Genomic DNA, 17113 nt, shown 5'->3' with positions numbered 1-17113 from the left:
GAGGGAGATACAAGCAAATTCCTGGAGATAACTGATCAGTCAGTTATGTATTTATCAAGTCAGTTATTTGCCTACTAGAATCACTTAGTTCTGGATTATATACACACATAGACAGTCAGACAGACAGACAGACAGTGAGAGAGACAGAGAGACTTTCAATTTCAACAAAAACCCTAGCTTTGATACCACTCTAACAACCAATACCTAATGTAAGATAGTTTCCATTCACTTTTCTATAAATGTTATTAAATATTCAAAATGTACTGGCATGATGGACAAGAATGTAGATGGCAAAGTAGAAAGTGGTGTCAGAGGAAAGAGAAGGGATGGAGAAGAGGCACAGAGGAGGACGGAGAAAGAAGGGAGGATCAGTCCTCCCAGTGTGGTTTTATCTGCAAATCTCATTAGAAGTGTTCAAGTGGGTAAGAATATGAGACAAAAGACATGAAATAAAAAAAAAAAATCAAAAACAGACAGAAGAGAGAAAGTGTGAAAAACAGACAGAGCTGCATGGACAAAGGAGAAAAGTCTTGACCTTGGATGGACAAGACCATTTAAGGTGTTCAGCTGAAGAACAGGGGATTCTGGGGGAACAGTGTGTGCAACAGGATGTGCTTTGGGAGAGAAGACACCAAGGTCAGATTCAAAGGGTCATGTGTGATCACACTGTGCACATGTGCTGATCTTACAAGGTGCTTGGCCCAGCTCCCAAATGCTGATAGTTAAAGGATAAACAGAGCCCAATGACGAAGCAGAGAGTGGGCATGGGTAATTGCATCTTGGGATTCCGTGTTGATGTGGGAACAAACACATGGTATGAATCACATATATTTTAGGAAGTTCTCAGATAGTTTACATTAACACTCCCAACAGAAATTCCTATTTTTATGTCCAAGGTTACCATTGATAAAAAGTGAGTTTGAGAACAAATCAGAAAAACAGTGATCTGATCTCCCCTTAGTCAGGAATGTGTATGGTTCTATAATGAGTCCAACAATCATGACTGGAGCATGCATGTAGCTGGTACATTACAAATTGACAGGTGGAAATGACAGGTGACTTTGCCAACCTAGAGAATGAAGTCTTCAAGGCTCACTACTCAGCTCAACTTACAAATCCTTCCTTTAGTCTGAATGGTGCCCATGCCTCTGCAGTGCAGTCCTTCCTGACAAATGCTTCCTTGTTCACAGACGATTGAGAGTCATTGATAATCAAAGACCTACTGTGCTCTTGGTAAGGGCTCAGTGCTGAGTCTGTGTGAATAAAGACACCAAACAAAGGAAAAATGAAAGCCTGAACTGGTCACTCCACCTGCACTTTCCACCGCTCCACTCTTTCAGCCATGAGTTTTATTTGTAAGACATATTTTCCTTCAACTAACTTTCTCAGTTAAGTCTCCTGTTTGCTGTTCACACATAAGGTGGAATCTAAGTCCCACTGGCTTTAAATGGCAAGGATTTAAAGGCATATACTCTTAACAAATCCATGTCCTCTTCATTTTGGTTTTTACTTAAGAAACAGGAGAATAATATCACAATCTGAAAAGATAACTTGGAGACCAGGTGACAGAAGAGGAACCTAAGGTTGTGACAGGCCTTCTGTAACTATACCAACTAGATAAGTTCTAGGAAATGGTTACTGTGTAAAGTAAAAGTCCTGGTTCCAAGGAAAGGCTATGATTAACAAAGACAAGCAAGAATTGGGGTTCAAAGGGAACATACACCATCTTTGATTGTAGAAGTATCTGAGATATCTGTTAGAAGGTACATCCCTAGCACCTCCCATAGAGTGAACAAATCTAAATTCTCGAGTACCAAGTATTCAGTCTCTTTCCCAATTATTTTCTACACTAAATCTGAAACATAGTGTCATACATTGGCAGCCTATTTCTAACCCAAATGCTAACAGTAACTGGAATAATTTAATTAAAACCTCACAACTCTAAGCACATTTAGGCATAGTTCCTTAATAATACATTCTAATCCAATTCCTAGTGATGGAAAATGCTTTTCTCTCTGTTCAACAGTTCTCAATTCTCACCCTCAGTCCTGGTAAGGTTGAGTACAGCCTATTTCACTTCTCATTTGTAGGAAGAACAAATATGTTTACCACCTCCGAGGGGGGCTGTGACTTTCCATTTATTGGTGTTTATAAATCTTCTGAGTATGCTGAAAATCATCTGTAAGTTGACATTCTTTGTAGCGCCTTGTTGGAGCTTAATACACATTTAATTAAAGAACAATAGCAATACAAAGAAATCCAGGACTTATCAAGGCATTATTTTCACCCTCCTGCCACAATACTATCTGGAGACTGCACAGAACTGTTCATTACTGAGGGATTATTATCAACATCTCTTCTAGAAATACACACTTAACATTTGCCTCAGAGAATATTCTCATTCCACAAACACAAAAACAAGCCAAGCCACCCACCTGGAAGAAATCAAGAATCCTGTAAGTATCCTGCCCCTGTGTTCTCCACATCCTTCAGAAACCATTCTCTTTTCCAGAATTACCAATTGCAGCCATCAGGGCCACTACAAGCTCTACTACTGTTTCTTCTGCTGCCCAGTTGGGCCCCACCCTTTGGAGTCCATAGCAGATCACCATAGGCATGAACAGACAGCTTTTTACTGCTCTCTAATAATGCATAAAGCTTTAGATTACAAAACTTCCTCAAATGCTATCCTAACTGTCAAAGAGAACAATCCATTTATTAGAACTGTGTGTAGGGACTGTAAGACACTCAGGGTGAATTTTACCATGCACAGTTATGTGGAAGGAAGAGCTTTATCAAAGAAATACAGCTTCCCTGTATAAGCAGTCCAGAGCATCCTTTGTCTAAAGACAATACCCTAGCTGGGTAAACAGGCCACTGAGTGTGGAGTAGCACAGTCACTGGCTCCCAGGCCTCCCTACTGATGTGCAATGTTAGGTTTCTGTAGCATTTCTTGTTATCCTGGTTTTTACAGCTCTAGTCTGCTGTTCTGTGTGCTTTGCCTTGGCACACATAGCTGAAGTAGAGGAATCTGTGCCTAGTGCGATTGAAGTTTCACCAACAGAAAAAGGGGAAATCTTCGTGATTTTACTATTCTCACTATGAAAAAAAAATGCCATATTTATTTCCCCCTTTTTGAAATGGCACTAAGGAAACACATGTGAGGCTGCCATGAACGGAGGCTGTACTTTCCAAACAGTAGCAAAACACGAAAAATAGAAAACCTGGATTTGCACAAGAACTATATAACTTCCTCTCCCATTTCCTATCTTTATCACCCCGTGCCAGCAAAAGTAGTACATGGTAAACTCTTTGCAAGCTCACACTAGCAACAAAAGGTTAAGTGTGATACATAGTGCACTGTCTGCTTTCCAAATTTCCTACTGTGAAATCAAACAGTCAACAACCAATCTATGAATATCAACTAAGTTCCTAATCTATATTCTTCCAATAAAGTAAGGACTATGGATGACATAGGAGCTAAATCATCATATTTTGGGTGGGTACTAAAATGGAAATGAAATGGAAGATAATGGGAAGAATACACACCCAGGAACACAGAAGCCTGTCACAGAGCTAGTGACCAGCTCTTCTAGTAACTGGGGTGGTAAGAACAGGTGGGCCAGCTGGGAAATGTAGGCCTCCTGTTCCCTCATAACAAGAACTGGCTAGAATAGGAACAGACAAATCAGGGAGTTGGTGATTTATAATATCAAATTACTTCTGTAGGACTTCTCTATACTATGCTGTAATTCTAACTTTATAAAATATAGCTGAAAGTCAGGATTAATGTCCAGGACTAATTGCATCACTCCACGAAGAGGCATACATTAGATGATGGGAACATTAAGCAGCAGTAGCTGCTTATCTCTGCAGTCGGATTTCAAGGTAGCATTTACAATGAGGTAGACATTGCTAAACAAAATGGTTTTCTAGGAAAATATTCTTGAAATTGTCACTTTGCAGGTGAAGCTGTAAACATGTTCCTAAGGATCACACGGGAGCTTTTTATCATTGAGCAATGGTGCATCAGGTATGTCTTGACAGAAACAGAGAAAGATTACAAGAAGCCAGGACTGGTCGAAACCATGAACAAGACAGTAGAAAATAAAGTACAGCTCTTCTTTTAATTGAAAAAATACTGGCCAGTCAAAAGGTAAACAAGTATCAGCCAGCAAACATGAAACAGGGAAATTTAACTTGGTATTGTTTAAGAATGGAAGCATCGTATCAATACAGCAAAGATCATACAGAGAAGTCACTGGGTTATTAGAGAAAGTAAGGTAAGTCATGGTGTCCCCTGAACAGTTCAATAAAAGAAGAAAATTCATGTGGCTGGCAGTACACAAGCACAGGAAGGAAATAACAATTTTTTGAACATTAACTGTTTAGGGACATTTAGCTGTAATGGGAAAAAATTAGAATAAAAGCAATGAGTCATTTGTATTATGAATAGGCCAAAATGATGGGCAGTGAAGTAAATGGACTGGAACAAATCAGACTCGTTCTCAAGCCCAAAGACCTTGCTGATGAATACAGGAAAAAACAGGACGTGTACACAATGACCAAAGGACCCGGGGATTTCAATGCGGGATTGTAGAAAATGACAGTGTGTTAAACCAAATGTAACTCTCAGAATAAGATGATGGAAAAACTTTGAGATAAACTGAGTTCGAATATGAAGACAGTTTTTCCATGAAGAGGACTGTAGAAGATAATGGGAATTATCTTCTCAATGATGGGTCTTGCAGTTGTTAAATCACAGAAGGGATCCTCACCAGATCTGGCTATCAGGTGACCAACCACTGAGCTGGACACTTCATATCCCTGCTCCAAGGAAGAGAAGAGAGAGGGTTAAAGGAAGGCATCTCATTGGGCACAGAAAGTACAAATAGGAAGAAAGAAGATGCTGTAAGGAAGAAATGTGTGAGGGGAACCAAAGGAGAGACACCAGGTTCTGGGAAGACAGCAGAGTAGGAAGCGCTTAACAGCCAATAAACAAATGCCACAATGTTGTGGTCTGCATGGCATGATGGATTTGGAACTCTGGAGTCTATTGAAGGTTTTCAATTTTTAGGCAGAAGCCATGGGTGAGGGCCAGACTCATTGGTTATCTCACAGTAAACCTCTATTGGCCAGGACTAACTCCCCTAAAGGTTTTTTGACTACTGACTGATGAAGCTCTTCTCACTGTCAACACGGATGTATCTTAGGTTATTGACTAAGGTAGCAGATTGGTAAAGTTGGGTATACATATATATTTCAGGATCAAATTGCAAGAAGCTTACCTAATGTGAATTTATCATTAGTTTTGACTTTGAAATGGGATCTTGCTATATAGCCTAGACTGGCCTGAAATACTTCCTTAGATTCCTAAGACCTTGGATGTGATTATAGGTGTATACAACCATACCCAGTAGAGTAGATCTGAAAAATAGGAAAGACTTGAGGATACTGTTCACCAGTAGCATATTTTTTTGGCAAGTATAAAGCCCTAGTTCCTTCAAAAAGGAAGAAAAGTGAAGAAGGAGGAAGAAGACACCACATGAAAGATTAAATATTATAAAGCAATTACTAGAGTAGCTCCTATCAACACTAGACTTGTTGTCCAAAACTATTTTACAGAAATAGGATCCCCAAATCTACCTGCTCACATCTAAATGCTGAACCAGAGGCTGAAGCAGAGCTAAAAGCAATGTTTGGCATACATGTTTAGCTATCATATTGGCCCAGGTCAGAAAATGGCAAAGAACCCAACAGTCTGGCCACACACACAAACACACACACACACACACACACACACACACACACACACATATGTACACAGGAAGGGAGAAATCATGACACTAGCAACCTCCTAACTGCTGCTCTTCAGCCACTGATCTAGAAGGAAGAGGGTAAAGGGTCAAAAGCACAGAGCATCCTCAGCCTTCTTATATATTCCCATGGACCAAACAACACCCTAAGAAAAGAGCACATGGCTCAGAGTGGGATGCCACATCCACTCACGATCACACACTTCCCACTACCACATTCTCAGGCTTAGTAACATAAATGAGTTCTGACATCAGAGTCCTCTTTCCTCATCATGTTGACGGACAGAGGTGAAAGCAACCTCTGTGATAAGTTCTGTCCAAATATGATCCAGGGAGCTGTTAGTGACTGTGGGTTCACAAATGAAAGTGGGCTGGTTGTGGACCTAAGGTAATTATGCCTAAAAATGGGCACAATTGGAAACAGGAAGGTGATTATCAGCCATCACACACATGTACTGGCTGTAAACTCTTTTCAAAAAAGGTGAGTTTGCTTACATATATAATAACATAATAACTGGACTTTCAGACTTGAATTAGGTTTCTTTGTAGTTCACAATACTGTGTTCACTTTAACCTTAGAAATGGCAGCCTCTTTCCACAGCTTTGCTTATCAGCATTTTGTGGGACACTACCTCTCTCTCTCTGTCTCTGTCTCTGTCTCTGTCTCTCTCTCTCTCTCTCTCTCTCTCTCTCTCTCTCTCTCTCTCTCTCTCTCACACACACACACACACACACACACACACACACATCCACACCAGCCCCCATTATCTATTAGTGTATTATTTTCCAAAAGTATAGGAAGACAAGCACTAATAATAAATATTAAAAGGAAACACTGCATTTGATTATGAAAATTTTGACAGCTGAAACAAACAGTGCTGAAAAAAATATATTTTGCCGTACAGAAACTAAGTTGACACTAGCACACATAATCATCTGGCCTAAGTAAACACAAGAGAGACAGGTTAACCAGGGGATGGCAATTGCGGGAGAGACAGGTTAAACAGGGGATGGCAACTGCTGGAGAATCAGGTTAACCAGGGGATGGCAACTGCTGGACAACAGGCAAGCAAAGCAAGCTGCAAGGCCAGACCACATGCAAGGCCTAGTCAGAGGTCGATTACTGGAGGTCATGAAAAGATCAAGCCACAGTGTCATACAGAGCGCCAGGTAGTCCCCCAGATGCTTGAGAAGCCTACCAAGCAACCATCTGCATATGGTTTGCCCCTTCCTTGTACTGTGTGTGTGTGTGTGTGTGTGTGTGTGTGTGTGTGTGTGTGTGTGTGTGATGAATCTCATCTATCTCTTTGTGTGTGTGTGTAAATTCTTTTTTATTTTTATTTTTATTTTTTTATACTTTTTATTAGGTATTTTCCTCATTTACATTTCCAATGCTATCCCAAAAGTCCCCCATACCCTCCCACCCACTCCCCTAGCCACCCACTCCCACTTTTTGGCCCTGGCGTTCCCCTGTACTGGGGCATATAAAGTTTGTGTGTCCAATGGGCATCTCTTTCCAGTGATGGCCAACTAGGCCATCTTTTGATACATATGCAGCTAGAGTCAAGAGCTCCAGGGTACTGGTTAGTTCATAATGTTGTTCTACCTATAGGGTTGCAGATCCCTTTAGCTCCTTAGGTACTTTCTCTAGCTCCTCCATTGGGAGCCCTGTGATCCATCCAATAGCTGACTGTGAGCATCCACTTGTGTTTGCTAGGCCCCAGCATTGTCTCACAAGAGACAGCTATATCTCTTTATCCTTCACCATTTCCCCACTATATCTATAACACCTTTCTTGAAAAAGAAAGTAAGAGAGAGAGAGAGAGAGAGAGAGAGAGAGAGAGAGAGAGAGAGAGAGAGAGAGAGAAAGAGAGAGAAGCCCTGTGGAAAAAGTGGAAGAAAGATTGCAGAAGCCAGAGGAGCAAAGGAAAACACAAGAAACCTCACAGCATTACCAATCTAGGCTCATAGGGGCACACAGAAACTAATCCACCCACCATGGAGTCTCCATGTGTCTGACCTAGGGCCAAGTTACAGTTGTATAGCTTGGTCTTGTTTTGGGACTCCTAACAGTAGGAGCAGGGACTGTCTCTGACTCTGTTACTTGCATTTGTCAACTTTTGCTCTTACTGGGTTGCTTTATCCAGCCTTAATAGGAGATGAGGTGCCTAGTCTTACTACTTTATATGCCATGGCTGCTTGATATATATGGGAGGCCTGCTGTTTTCTGAAGAGAAACTAAGATATGGAAAGGGGAGGGGGTAGAGGACTATAAAGGAGGAGCCAGAGGGAGAAGAGTGAGGGGGAAACTTTACCCAGGATGTCATAATTAATCTATTAATTAATTAAATAAGCTCTACTGATTGAAACAATAGAAAAACCTAAAAAATATAAGTCCAATTGCTAGGAATATAAGACACTTTAAAGCATACTTCAAAAGACCTAAGGAAAGCTATTCTGTCCTCTCATAAAAATGATAAACAATACTGTGCACCTGTTCATGAGGCTCAAAAGACAAACTGCAAACCTTGACACCCAATTAGAGCAGAGTGATAAGATAGTGTCACAGGCTTAACACTTGGATCACTCTACTGCGAAAGCCCAGTCCTAAGGCTAACATCCCTGCAGCATAACATGTCTACTTATGGAGTGTATTCAATTTCCTTTGAATGAGGAATAACAAATGAATGAAGGAACTAGCAAGGGGCCGGGTCAAACTTTATAGGCATAAAAGTTAAATTGATTCTGGAAAAGAAAACCAAATCTCTCTTTTGTCTTCAAAGATTCATCTCTACCATTAAAATGTGCATTTTCAAAAGAAAGGTAACTCTTTACACTAAATATTTATTTGCTTTTGTACAAAAATGTATAGAGCATTTATCAAAATAAAGACCCAAGCAAAACTCCAACTGTTTCTAGCAGTTCCATCATGGAGCCTTAAGCTAGCTACAGAGAGGGCAAGACAAGCATACAAAACAATCAACTTGGGGTGGGGGTGGGGGTTATGGCCAGGAGGAGAGACTTCCTGATGAGAGTTCTATCAGAAGCACCATCTCTACACATATCTCTTTAGGCCTCAGTCTCCCCATTTCCAAAGAGGGTTGGGAATTGATTCCTTTAGCTGGTGCCATTATCTAGAAGTCTGACTATCAAGTTGGAGTCAATGACATGGAGGGGGTCTGTTTCAGCCTTGCAAAAGTCCGACTTAGTAGGCAGTCTTCTGGCTCTAGGCTTAAAGTCTGGCTGGAAATATAAACAGACTTCTACACAAAACACACATTTACCAGTTTGGATTTGGAATTGGCACAATGAGGTTTTACCAGAGCTGAGAGAAAAATGTGCAAAATTGTTCCCAGTGATCAGACTGAGCCACCCTGAGCTCTGTCTAAAGTGAGCTGCTGCACAGTAGGAGCAGGGTCAACCACTGTCAAGTTCAACTCACTATGGCCCAAGAGTGGGCCAAGGCATCATTTCTAAGTTACCAAGAATGTCATAGGAAGAACCTGAAAAACAACACCCTCTCCCTACCAGATTTGTCCTTTTCCATTTGGCAAACACTGCTTTATTTTTTATCCTCCTCCCTTCTGTTTTACAGAGAATACAAGCCAACATGGCAACAGGCTTCTTGTTTATTTCCTTCCTCTTCAAAAACAAAGCCATGGCTTGAGTACATTTATCAGAACAAAGTCCTCAGAGAAAGAGACTTTTTGTCATTTTCATGAAAGCCCTGTGAACCGCACAAGGAAGCCGCTTTCACTGACGCCATTCAGCACAGAACTGCAAGTCCTACCAGGGGAATCTGGCAAAACCAAGAATTAAAGAGGGTCTAGACTGGGAAAGAAGGAAGATGAATTGTCCCTGTTTTCAGACACAAGGTTATCACACAGAGAGACAACCCGAAAACTGTAGAAATCATATTGAATTAATAGATAGATTCAATAAAATTTCATGATATAAAATTTACATATAAAGGTTATTTATGTTAAAAGCCAATTCTCTGAAACAGAAATCAAGAAAGAAGACACATTCATAGTCCCTACAAAAGCATAAACTCAAATACAGCTTTTAAATGATATAAAAGATATTCACAATGAAAATTATGCAACAAAGACCAAAGTAAAGCAAGGAACAATCAATATAAAAACACTCTGTTCTTGGTTTGGATGGCATTTCAATGGAATCAATGGACAAGACACTACTGTTACTGTGGTTGTAGCTTCACCTAATATCTATGTCAACTTTATTATTATCAGCTTCATATTCTATCAATATTGATCTTAATATTATCATTGCTATGACTTGCTTTGCACAATTTTGGCAGGAATATCAAACTATCACCCAGCTATCACTACCAGAATTTTAAGAGGCACTGGTGTGCTGTGATATTTTAAGGTGTGGTTTCCTTCTTTTTATTTGTGAGCATCACCAGCACTCACTGATCTACCCACAATCACTAACTTCGAACTTAGTTCCCAACTACTTCTTATGCTGCAGACCTTGGCAAGGCAAATATTCAAAATATTCCACAATAGACTTAGTAAGAATCCAGGAATGAAAACAGAGGAGAATTTTAAAATTATGCCCATTAACCAATATAGGAAGACATACCACAACACAAAACAAGCAGACAACAAAAATAGTTTATTAAAACATGACCAAACCTCATGAAAACATACTTCTTCAGGAATGCATCTGGCTCATAATGTCTTTTCTCCTGTAAGCCTTTGTTGAGTGGTACTGTCCTGATGACGCTTTACTTACCAAGTCACTCTTAAAAGCCACCCTGTGCCTGCCTGCCTGCCTGCCTAGCACACACCCCAGCCAGGGGTGCAGTGACTGTACTCTATTTACTTGGAAGTTCCATCGCACATAATCTATGTTTGCTGTTTGTATTATAGGATTTCCAGTGCTCAAATAACATCTGCATAGGAACAAAGACTATTTGGGAAATACATGAATAATTTCTGCTTTGCTCTCCCAACCTAAACTTTAAAAGAAAGAAGTAAACAGATGAGAGCCTAGGCCATTCTCCTTTATAGCTTCTCCTCCCTCACATTCCATATGGGAAGCTGGGGACATACACAAAGGCAAAAACAACAACAGAATAAAGCACACAGACATCACCAGACACCAACATTAACACAAGGTATCTGGCTTGTGTTGTAACTCACAAGATGCTGATGCCTCACTGAGATAAGCAAGTGTCAGACACTCTTCTACCTCATGTGACAATCAGCATTCCTCTAAGACCAGTTCTTGACTGTTGTCTCCAGTGTATCTATATTAACATTATCTTATCTAAGAATGGCAATGTCTATGATGTTATAATGTTTCCGTCCTGACATGATGTCTTCAGCCTTAAGTGGAGCTGCTGGTCACAGGTCACCTTGCGTCAGAGCAAAAATACTTCTCTTGTCACTTGTGCACTGAGCTGGAGTTTGTTACTTTGCAATCTGTCCTCTCCAGGACACAATGCTTACATATCAATGATACACAACTATAATACTCTTCATCGAAGACACCTAGAAGGCCCTACAGTCTTAGTATTATTTTAGTGAAAACAGGTTGTTGTCCATTCAGCGCTCACACTGATTAAGCAGAGACTTAACTATTACTCTTTCTCATATAGATTCCGTAGCTTAAATGTAGAAAGAAAAGATATTTTTTAAAGGCCTGGCTTTATTCAACAAAAAAAAAAAGTGGACTTCTCAAACAGTATTTCATAAAAGAAAAAAAAATCAACTTCAGTTTTAAAATGAAATTGGTAGGTAAAAATAGTCCAGCACTTCAAAGTGTAAGCCAACAGGACTCTGACACAGGTGGCTTGGGCCCTTTGCATTAAAGAACTCTAAGTCCCTGTGAGTCTGCTCTTACCTGCACTTTGAAAGCCCCTTCATCCAGTGGTGGAGGAGGAGGGAAGTGTCCGGGACCAGGTGGAATGGTACCAGGATCCTCTAGAGGTGGAGGTGGCGGTGGGAGAAAATCACCTACAGAAAGGGAACACATATGAGAGGTTAACACGTCTGAGACTTTATAGAACTCTTTAAAAGATACATTTGCTGGCAATTTATTGTCAATGTTTTAGACCCACTTGTTTGAGTTATATAGAAAATTTCCCTTACTTAGATAATGTTGGTTTAATTGTTAGCCTTAGCTTTCATAGGATAAAAGACCAGATTTCATAATTTAAAGTTAGCATATAGAGAGGTCAAGTACATTAAACAGAGGCAAAGGACTTCTTAGAATAATAATTATAAATACTGAATTTTATTAGAATTGATAAATGGCATTAATAAAATCCTAATCAAGTAGAAGAAGAAAAGATTTGTATACATGTAAGGGTAATAGGTTCGTTTTATGAGGACACATTTTTGGAAATTAACATAAATTAAAGCTTACATCCAGGTAGGGAAAAGGGGGGCTGTACTAGCATCACCTTGGACAGTATGACCTGAGCAGCAAGCCCATTCCAGGCAGTAAGCAGGAGAATATGTGCACACAAGTCATGTTGAATATAAACATCGACAACATAGCAAATAACATAAAAAACCAAATAACACTGAGTGTCAGGAGAACTAGCAAGGTCTTAAACAACTAAGTGTGACGTCAGCTTTCACTGTGTATATTCATGGCCAGAGAACAGATTAGGGGACACTTGAACAGAAACTAGATGATCTAGATATCTAAGTACAACACAGTCATCGAGAAGGCTCAGGTTACTACCATATGTAACCACTGATGTGGGAAGCAAACATATAAATCTGTATGACTATATTATAAAATATTTAAAATTGTTTAAAACTCAGATATACTAGGAAATAAAACACTGGATTGATTTTGTTTTGTTTGTTTTTGTTTTTGTTTTTTACCATTTTACAAGGCAGTTGGTTCTCCCTTTAAACATGTAGTTTTGATGTTTCATCTAGAAGTACTCTTTACATGTAAGTGGTTCTTCCTCGCCTGTCACCATGGCACCAAGCTATAAGAATCAGATTCCATGAGCAAATTATTAACTTTTGAATAATATAAAAAAATGTAACAACTTGGGTATCTCAGAGGAAAGAAAGTCTAAAACTGCAAAGGTGTATCCTGTGAATGATGGTAGCCTATTGGGCTCTGAAACACCTGGTGGTGTTGCTACACTGGGAGGAATAGCTATGAACTGTCAAATCTAACCCCTGCCACAACAGCCAAGGACAGTGTCTCTAGAGCCATTCAGTTTTACCAGGCTATCATCACCCCCAACCCCAAGTCATGAAATAACCTTGCTCAAATTCTGGTCCATGTTCACAATCCATCAGGATCTCAGAGAGGAGTTATAAAATTCATACCTCTGGCTGGCACTTCCAAAGACATTTAATGTAGTAGTTCTAAGGAAGGACCAATGATTTGTGCTTCTAAAAAGCCCAGGTAACTTCAGTGGCATTGACTCCTGGAACATAGTTCAAGTTTCACTGAGTTCGGCAAAGTACCTTCCATCCTTTGGAGAACCCCAGGATTTGAAAGGTTCCAAACTCCCGTTGCATAGGGATTTCTTATGTCTCTAAGTCTTTCCTTACCATTTTAGCATTATAATTTAAAACTATCCCTTCACTATCCCTTGTCCACACACTGGAATCTGTAAGAAAGCCATCAAACAGATGGCTGTCCAAAATACCTCCTCTGGATTTGATTGGATGAGAATCCTGGGGATTGGAATAAATGAGTGGCATCAGTGTTTCTTTGATCTAGGGGACTCCACATGCAGCTAAAATGGAGAAATGCTGGGGTGGCTACACAGCTCATGGAAAGTATTCATTAACTCTTAAGGAAAATGCACTGCAACAGAGTGCTCTTCTACCTTAAATCAGAGGGAATGAAAAAAATTAGTGCACAAAGTATCGAGCCATGAAGTCATGACTAGGTTGTTGTTCACAATCTAAGTTTAGATTCTAGCGTTCACTCTGTCTTCTCCCACCCTCTATAAGGCAGTATGGACGGGGACTGTGTAATTGACCAGATTCTATGTGGCATTTCAAATTATCAGACCATCAGACATTCTCAAACCTGCCTGAGCTCTTGGTATTCCTATCATATAGGGTGACTAAAATGGCCCATAACATACATATGAGTAGACCAAAATATCACAGAAATAATTTTAAAAATAAAGGTACAACTCTGTCTCTGAGGTCCTTTCTAAGTACATTCTCCTTTATCCTGTTTGTCTATAAGAACTTAAAGAGACGCACAGGCTGGTGGTAACCCCAGAAGGATTAAAGAGAAAGAAAAACTGACTTCTTTAACAAAGAAATAATGTGAAAACAACAAAGAACCTAATTCTAAGGAAGATGATGTAGGTTCTTAAGAAGCCAGCTGTTAACCTCTTAACCATCAACCACTGACTACAACCAAGGGTTCTGTTCACTAAGTTCAATCATCTTGGTTTCAGTTCCTACATCCTATACTGGGACTCGCATGCTAATGCAGCAATGGGGTGGGCACGACAGGGGGAGGTACTGGAAGGGGAATGCTCTGGAGGAGAAATGAACTAGCTACAGGAACTGGAATGAAGAACCTGCACAACTCTTTGTCATCATCTGTATTCCATAATTCTGATGTATAGATGAACATCCAACAGAAAAACATACTCAATGATAGATGTGTGATAAACCTACAAAATGTATGTTATCACAGAGATGATGGCAATAAATTCCTTAGAGGGTGAAAAAATGGTAAGCGGCCTTTAAGAAGCTGAACTGTGCCAGTAGAGAGCAGACTTGGAGGCAAGAATATAACAGTCTTCTCTTTTCACTGCTGCAATCATTAATGCTTTCCCTCTTACTTCAAACTGGGGAAAGGGGGCACCTAGCTCCTTCTCCTTTGCTCTCCAAGGGCTCTTAAATTTGTTTCAACTTCTTTAGGAGACAGGAAGCACCTCTGAATGCCACAGTGACAGTGGGCGCACATGCATCTGAGAGTGGAAGGAAGGAGCTGGTGGGCATCCTCATCGGGTGAGCCCATGAAATGAACTGGTATGAGGGACCTATGTCTTCATCAGATATTTAGCTGAGCAGTGCCTTGAAACCACCACAAAGTGCTGTGATGTGAGAGGCCAAGAAAATAAACCTTTCTCATCCATTCAATGACCTTCTCAGCCTTTTCAACTTATGAACACCTCTGTTCAAAACTAAAGCTAGCAATGTGTGGCTTCTCTAAGTAATGAAGCTTTTCCTCACTCTATCCAGCTCCTGTCTTTTAACTGACAAGGGGAGTTTGCCAGGCTCATCGATCCAGATACTCCTATGTGAATCTCAGTCTTCCCTCTCTCCCTCCCTCTTCTTTGTAACATGGTCTCCATCTGTGGGCTTGAGAGTGTGATGTTCCTCCCTCAGTGCCCTGTGTGGACCATTATGTTTCGTGAATCTCAGTCCCAGAAAGAAGTATATACAGCAGTGTTTTCTTCAATCTCTTTTTTCAGACTTAATACAGTGTCTGGTTTCTAGGTCTGACTGGATACTATTAGCCTGGAAGATTCTTCTCAAGGCCACATAACAGAACACACCAGATTTTGCAAGGTTCATGGAGTGTGGTGGCTCCTGAAATGCAATTACGTGGAGAGGGGACAGGATGTGACATGTGCACAATACCTAAGAATAGTCAGAGACCCACACAAAGACTGTCACAGAACCCTTAATATGCAGAGCCTGAATTCATGTTCTCCCTGTGTGAGAACTCACTGGGGAGTGTTCACTCTCAAGGCCATTCATGGCCAGTGCTGGCTGTCTTGTCTTCATTGTCATGAAAATAACACCAATCCCTCTCCTGAAGAACCTACCTTCACCATGAATGAGGAGATATGTGACACTGACTAAAGTTCTTTTAGTTGCTATCTGGGCAATCTAAAATGTGGACACGTAGACAAACATGGCAAGATATTAGAAAAATTTATATTCTATCCTTCAATCTTCATTTTCTTCACCTAACTAAATTACTAATTGGGACTGTACTTAGAACTCTACCAGACAGTGTTATTTTTAAGAAAACACTAGGGTTAAAATAACTAATGAAAATGTGTCTGAGGTGATAGAGGTGCGAATTACCCTGCTTTGTTCTTTCCCTCACATATGTATGGATCAAAAATACACATTCAACATCATCATATGAGGACTTATAAACACCATCCACCAACTGGAAATATCATGTGAAAATAAGCAGGTAAAGAGCTCTATGTGATCCTAGTAGGCAGGTCCCTTTAAAAAATATGGCAAATGGTATCAAATCCTCAATTGTACTTATAGGCTTTAATTATGAAATATTCACATTCAATATTTTAATAATGCTCCTCAGTATAGCACTGCTTACACAGAGACTGCAGTTGCTCCCACACTGGAAACCCGGAAAGCCACCCAGCTGATGGTGTCTTCTGTTTCTGTCATCTATTATTTACTCAGTGTCCTCTGTACATAAGTCATTTCTCTAGGCTCTGCCATATAAAGGCACAAACAGGTAAATGCACAAAACAAATGGAAATGTTGCCCCCTGTAAAACCTGCACTGGAGCAGGAAAAGAAGAATGATTAAGAAATAAACAGATAATATGAGTTGAATGTCAAGTAGCAATACATACGGAGGAGAAATGGCAGAGGAAGGAAGGGGAATAGCTGGGATGGTAGCAGGGTGTTGCAGTTTTAAAGAACAGGATTGAGAAATACCCCACCAGGGTGGCATTTGGGCAAAAATGTAAATGGAGTAAGGGAGTGAGTCACAGAATATCTGGGGGCAGGATAGGAAGAACCAGTATATTACCAAGTAGAGGAGATGAAGGCCAGGCTCCGAACAGCACGATGCTTTCTACATGGCTAGATGTTACCAGAGGTTACCCAGAGTTTATGACACAACAAATGCTGCTTTCTCTTCTCTCTGTTTATCTTTAATTCTATGCAATAAATATGAACTGTAACTTTGCCATTTTTAAGAATCAGAAGGAAGATACTTTGAAATGAATCGCAGAATCTACTCAAACCCAGAGTTTAATTTTAATGCATCCCTATATTTACCCAAGCTAAAATGTAATGTGCAGTCATCTTTCTAAATAACTTAGCTCAAAATGCTCTTTGAGATTCTCAGATTAAAAGCAAGAAGACTTATTATCTTTGAAAAAGATGACGTCTCCCCACTTTTAAATTGGACAGTCTCTCTCCATATTTAGCTAATACTGAATTCTGGGACTACACTAACTTCATCAGAACTCTTCCTAAACTCACAGATAACTTCTCCACACAGAGGTAGACCCCGCTGTACCATGGCTGATGGAGCATA

The 17113-nt window shown here is 40.1% G+C and overlaps 1 protein-coding gene across 8 annotated transcripts in view; it reads right to left on the bottom strand.

Moving 5' to 3' along the window:
• Lpp (LIM domain containing preferred translocation partner in lipoma) overlaps positions 1-17113 on the bottom strand; it is a 590743-nt gene that overhangs the window by 309091 nt on the left and 264539 nt on the right. For all 8 annotated transcript variants that reach the window (XM_021185104.2, XM_029470450.1, XM_029470446.1 and 5 more), the window contains one exon: positions 11691-11803. In XM_021185104.2, the coding sequence (XP_021040763.1) occupies positions 11691-11803 (113 nt within the window). The remainder of the gene's footprint in view (positions 1-11690; positions 11804-17113) is intronic.

The sequence above is a fragment of the Mus caroli genome, chromosome 16 (assembly GCF_900094665.2).
Source record: "Mus caroli chromosome 16, CAROLI_EIJ_v1.1, whole genome shotgun sequence".
Classification (NCBI taxonomy): domain Eukaryota; kingdom Metazoa; phylum Chordata; class Mammalia; order Rodentia; family Muridae; genus Mus; species Mus caroli.
The sequence above is the reverse complement of the archived record's forward strand: the minus strand, read 5'-3'. Positions and strand labels throughout refer to the sequence as shown.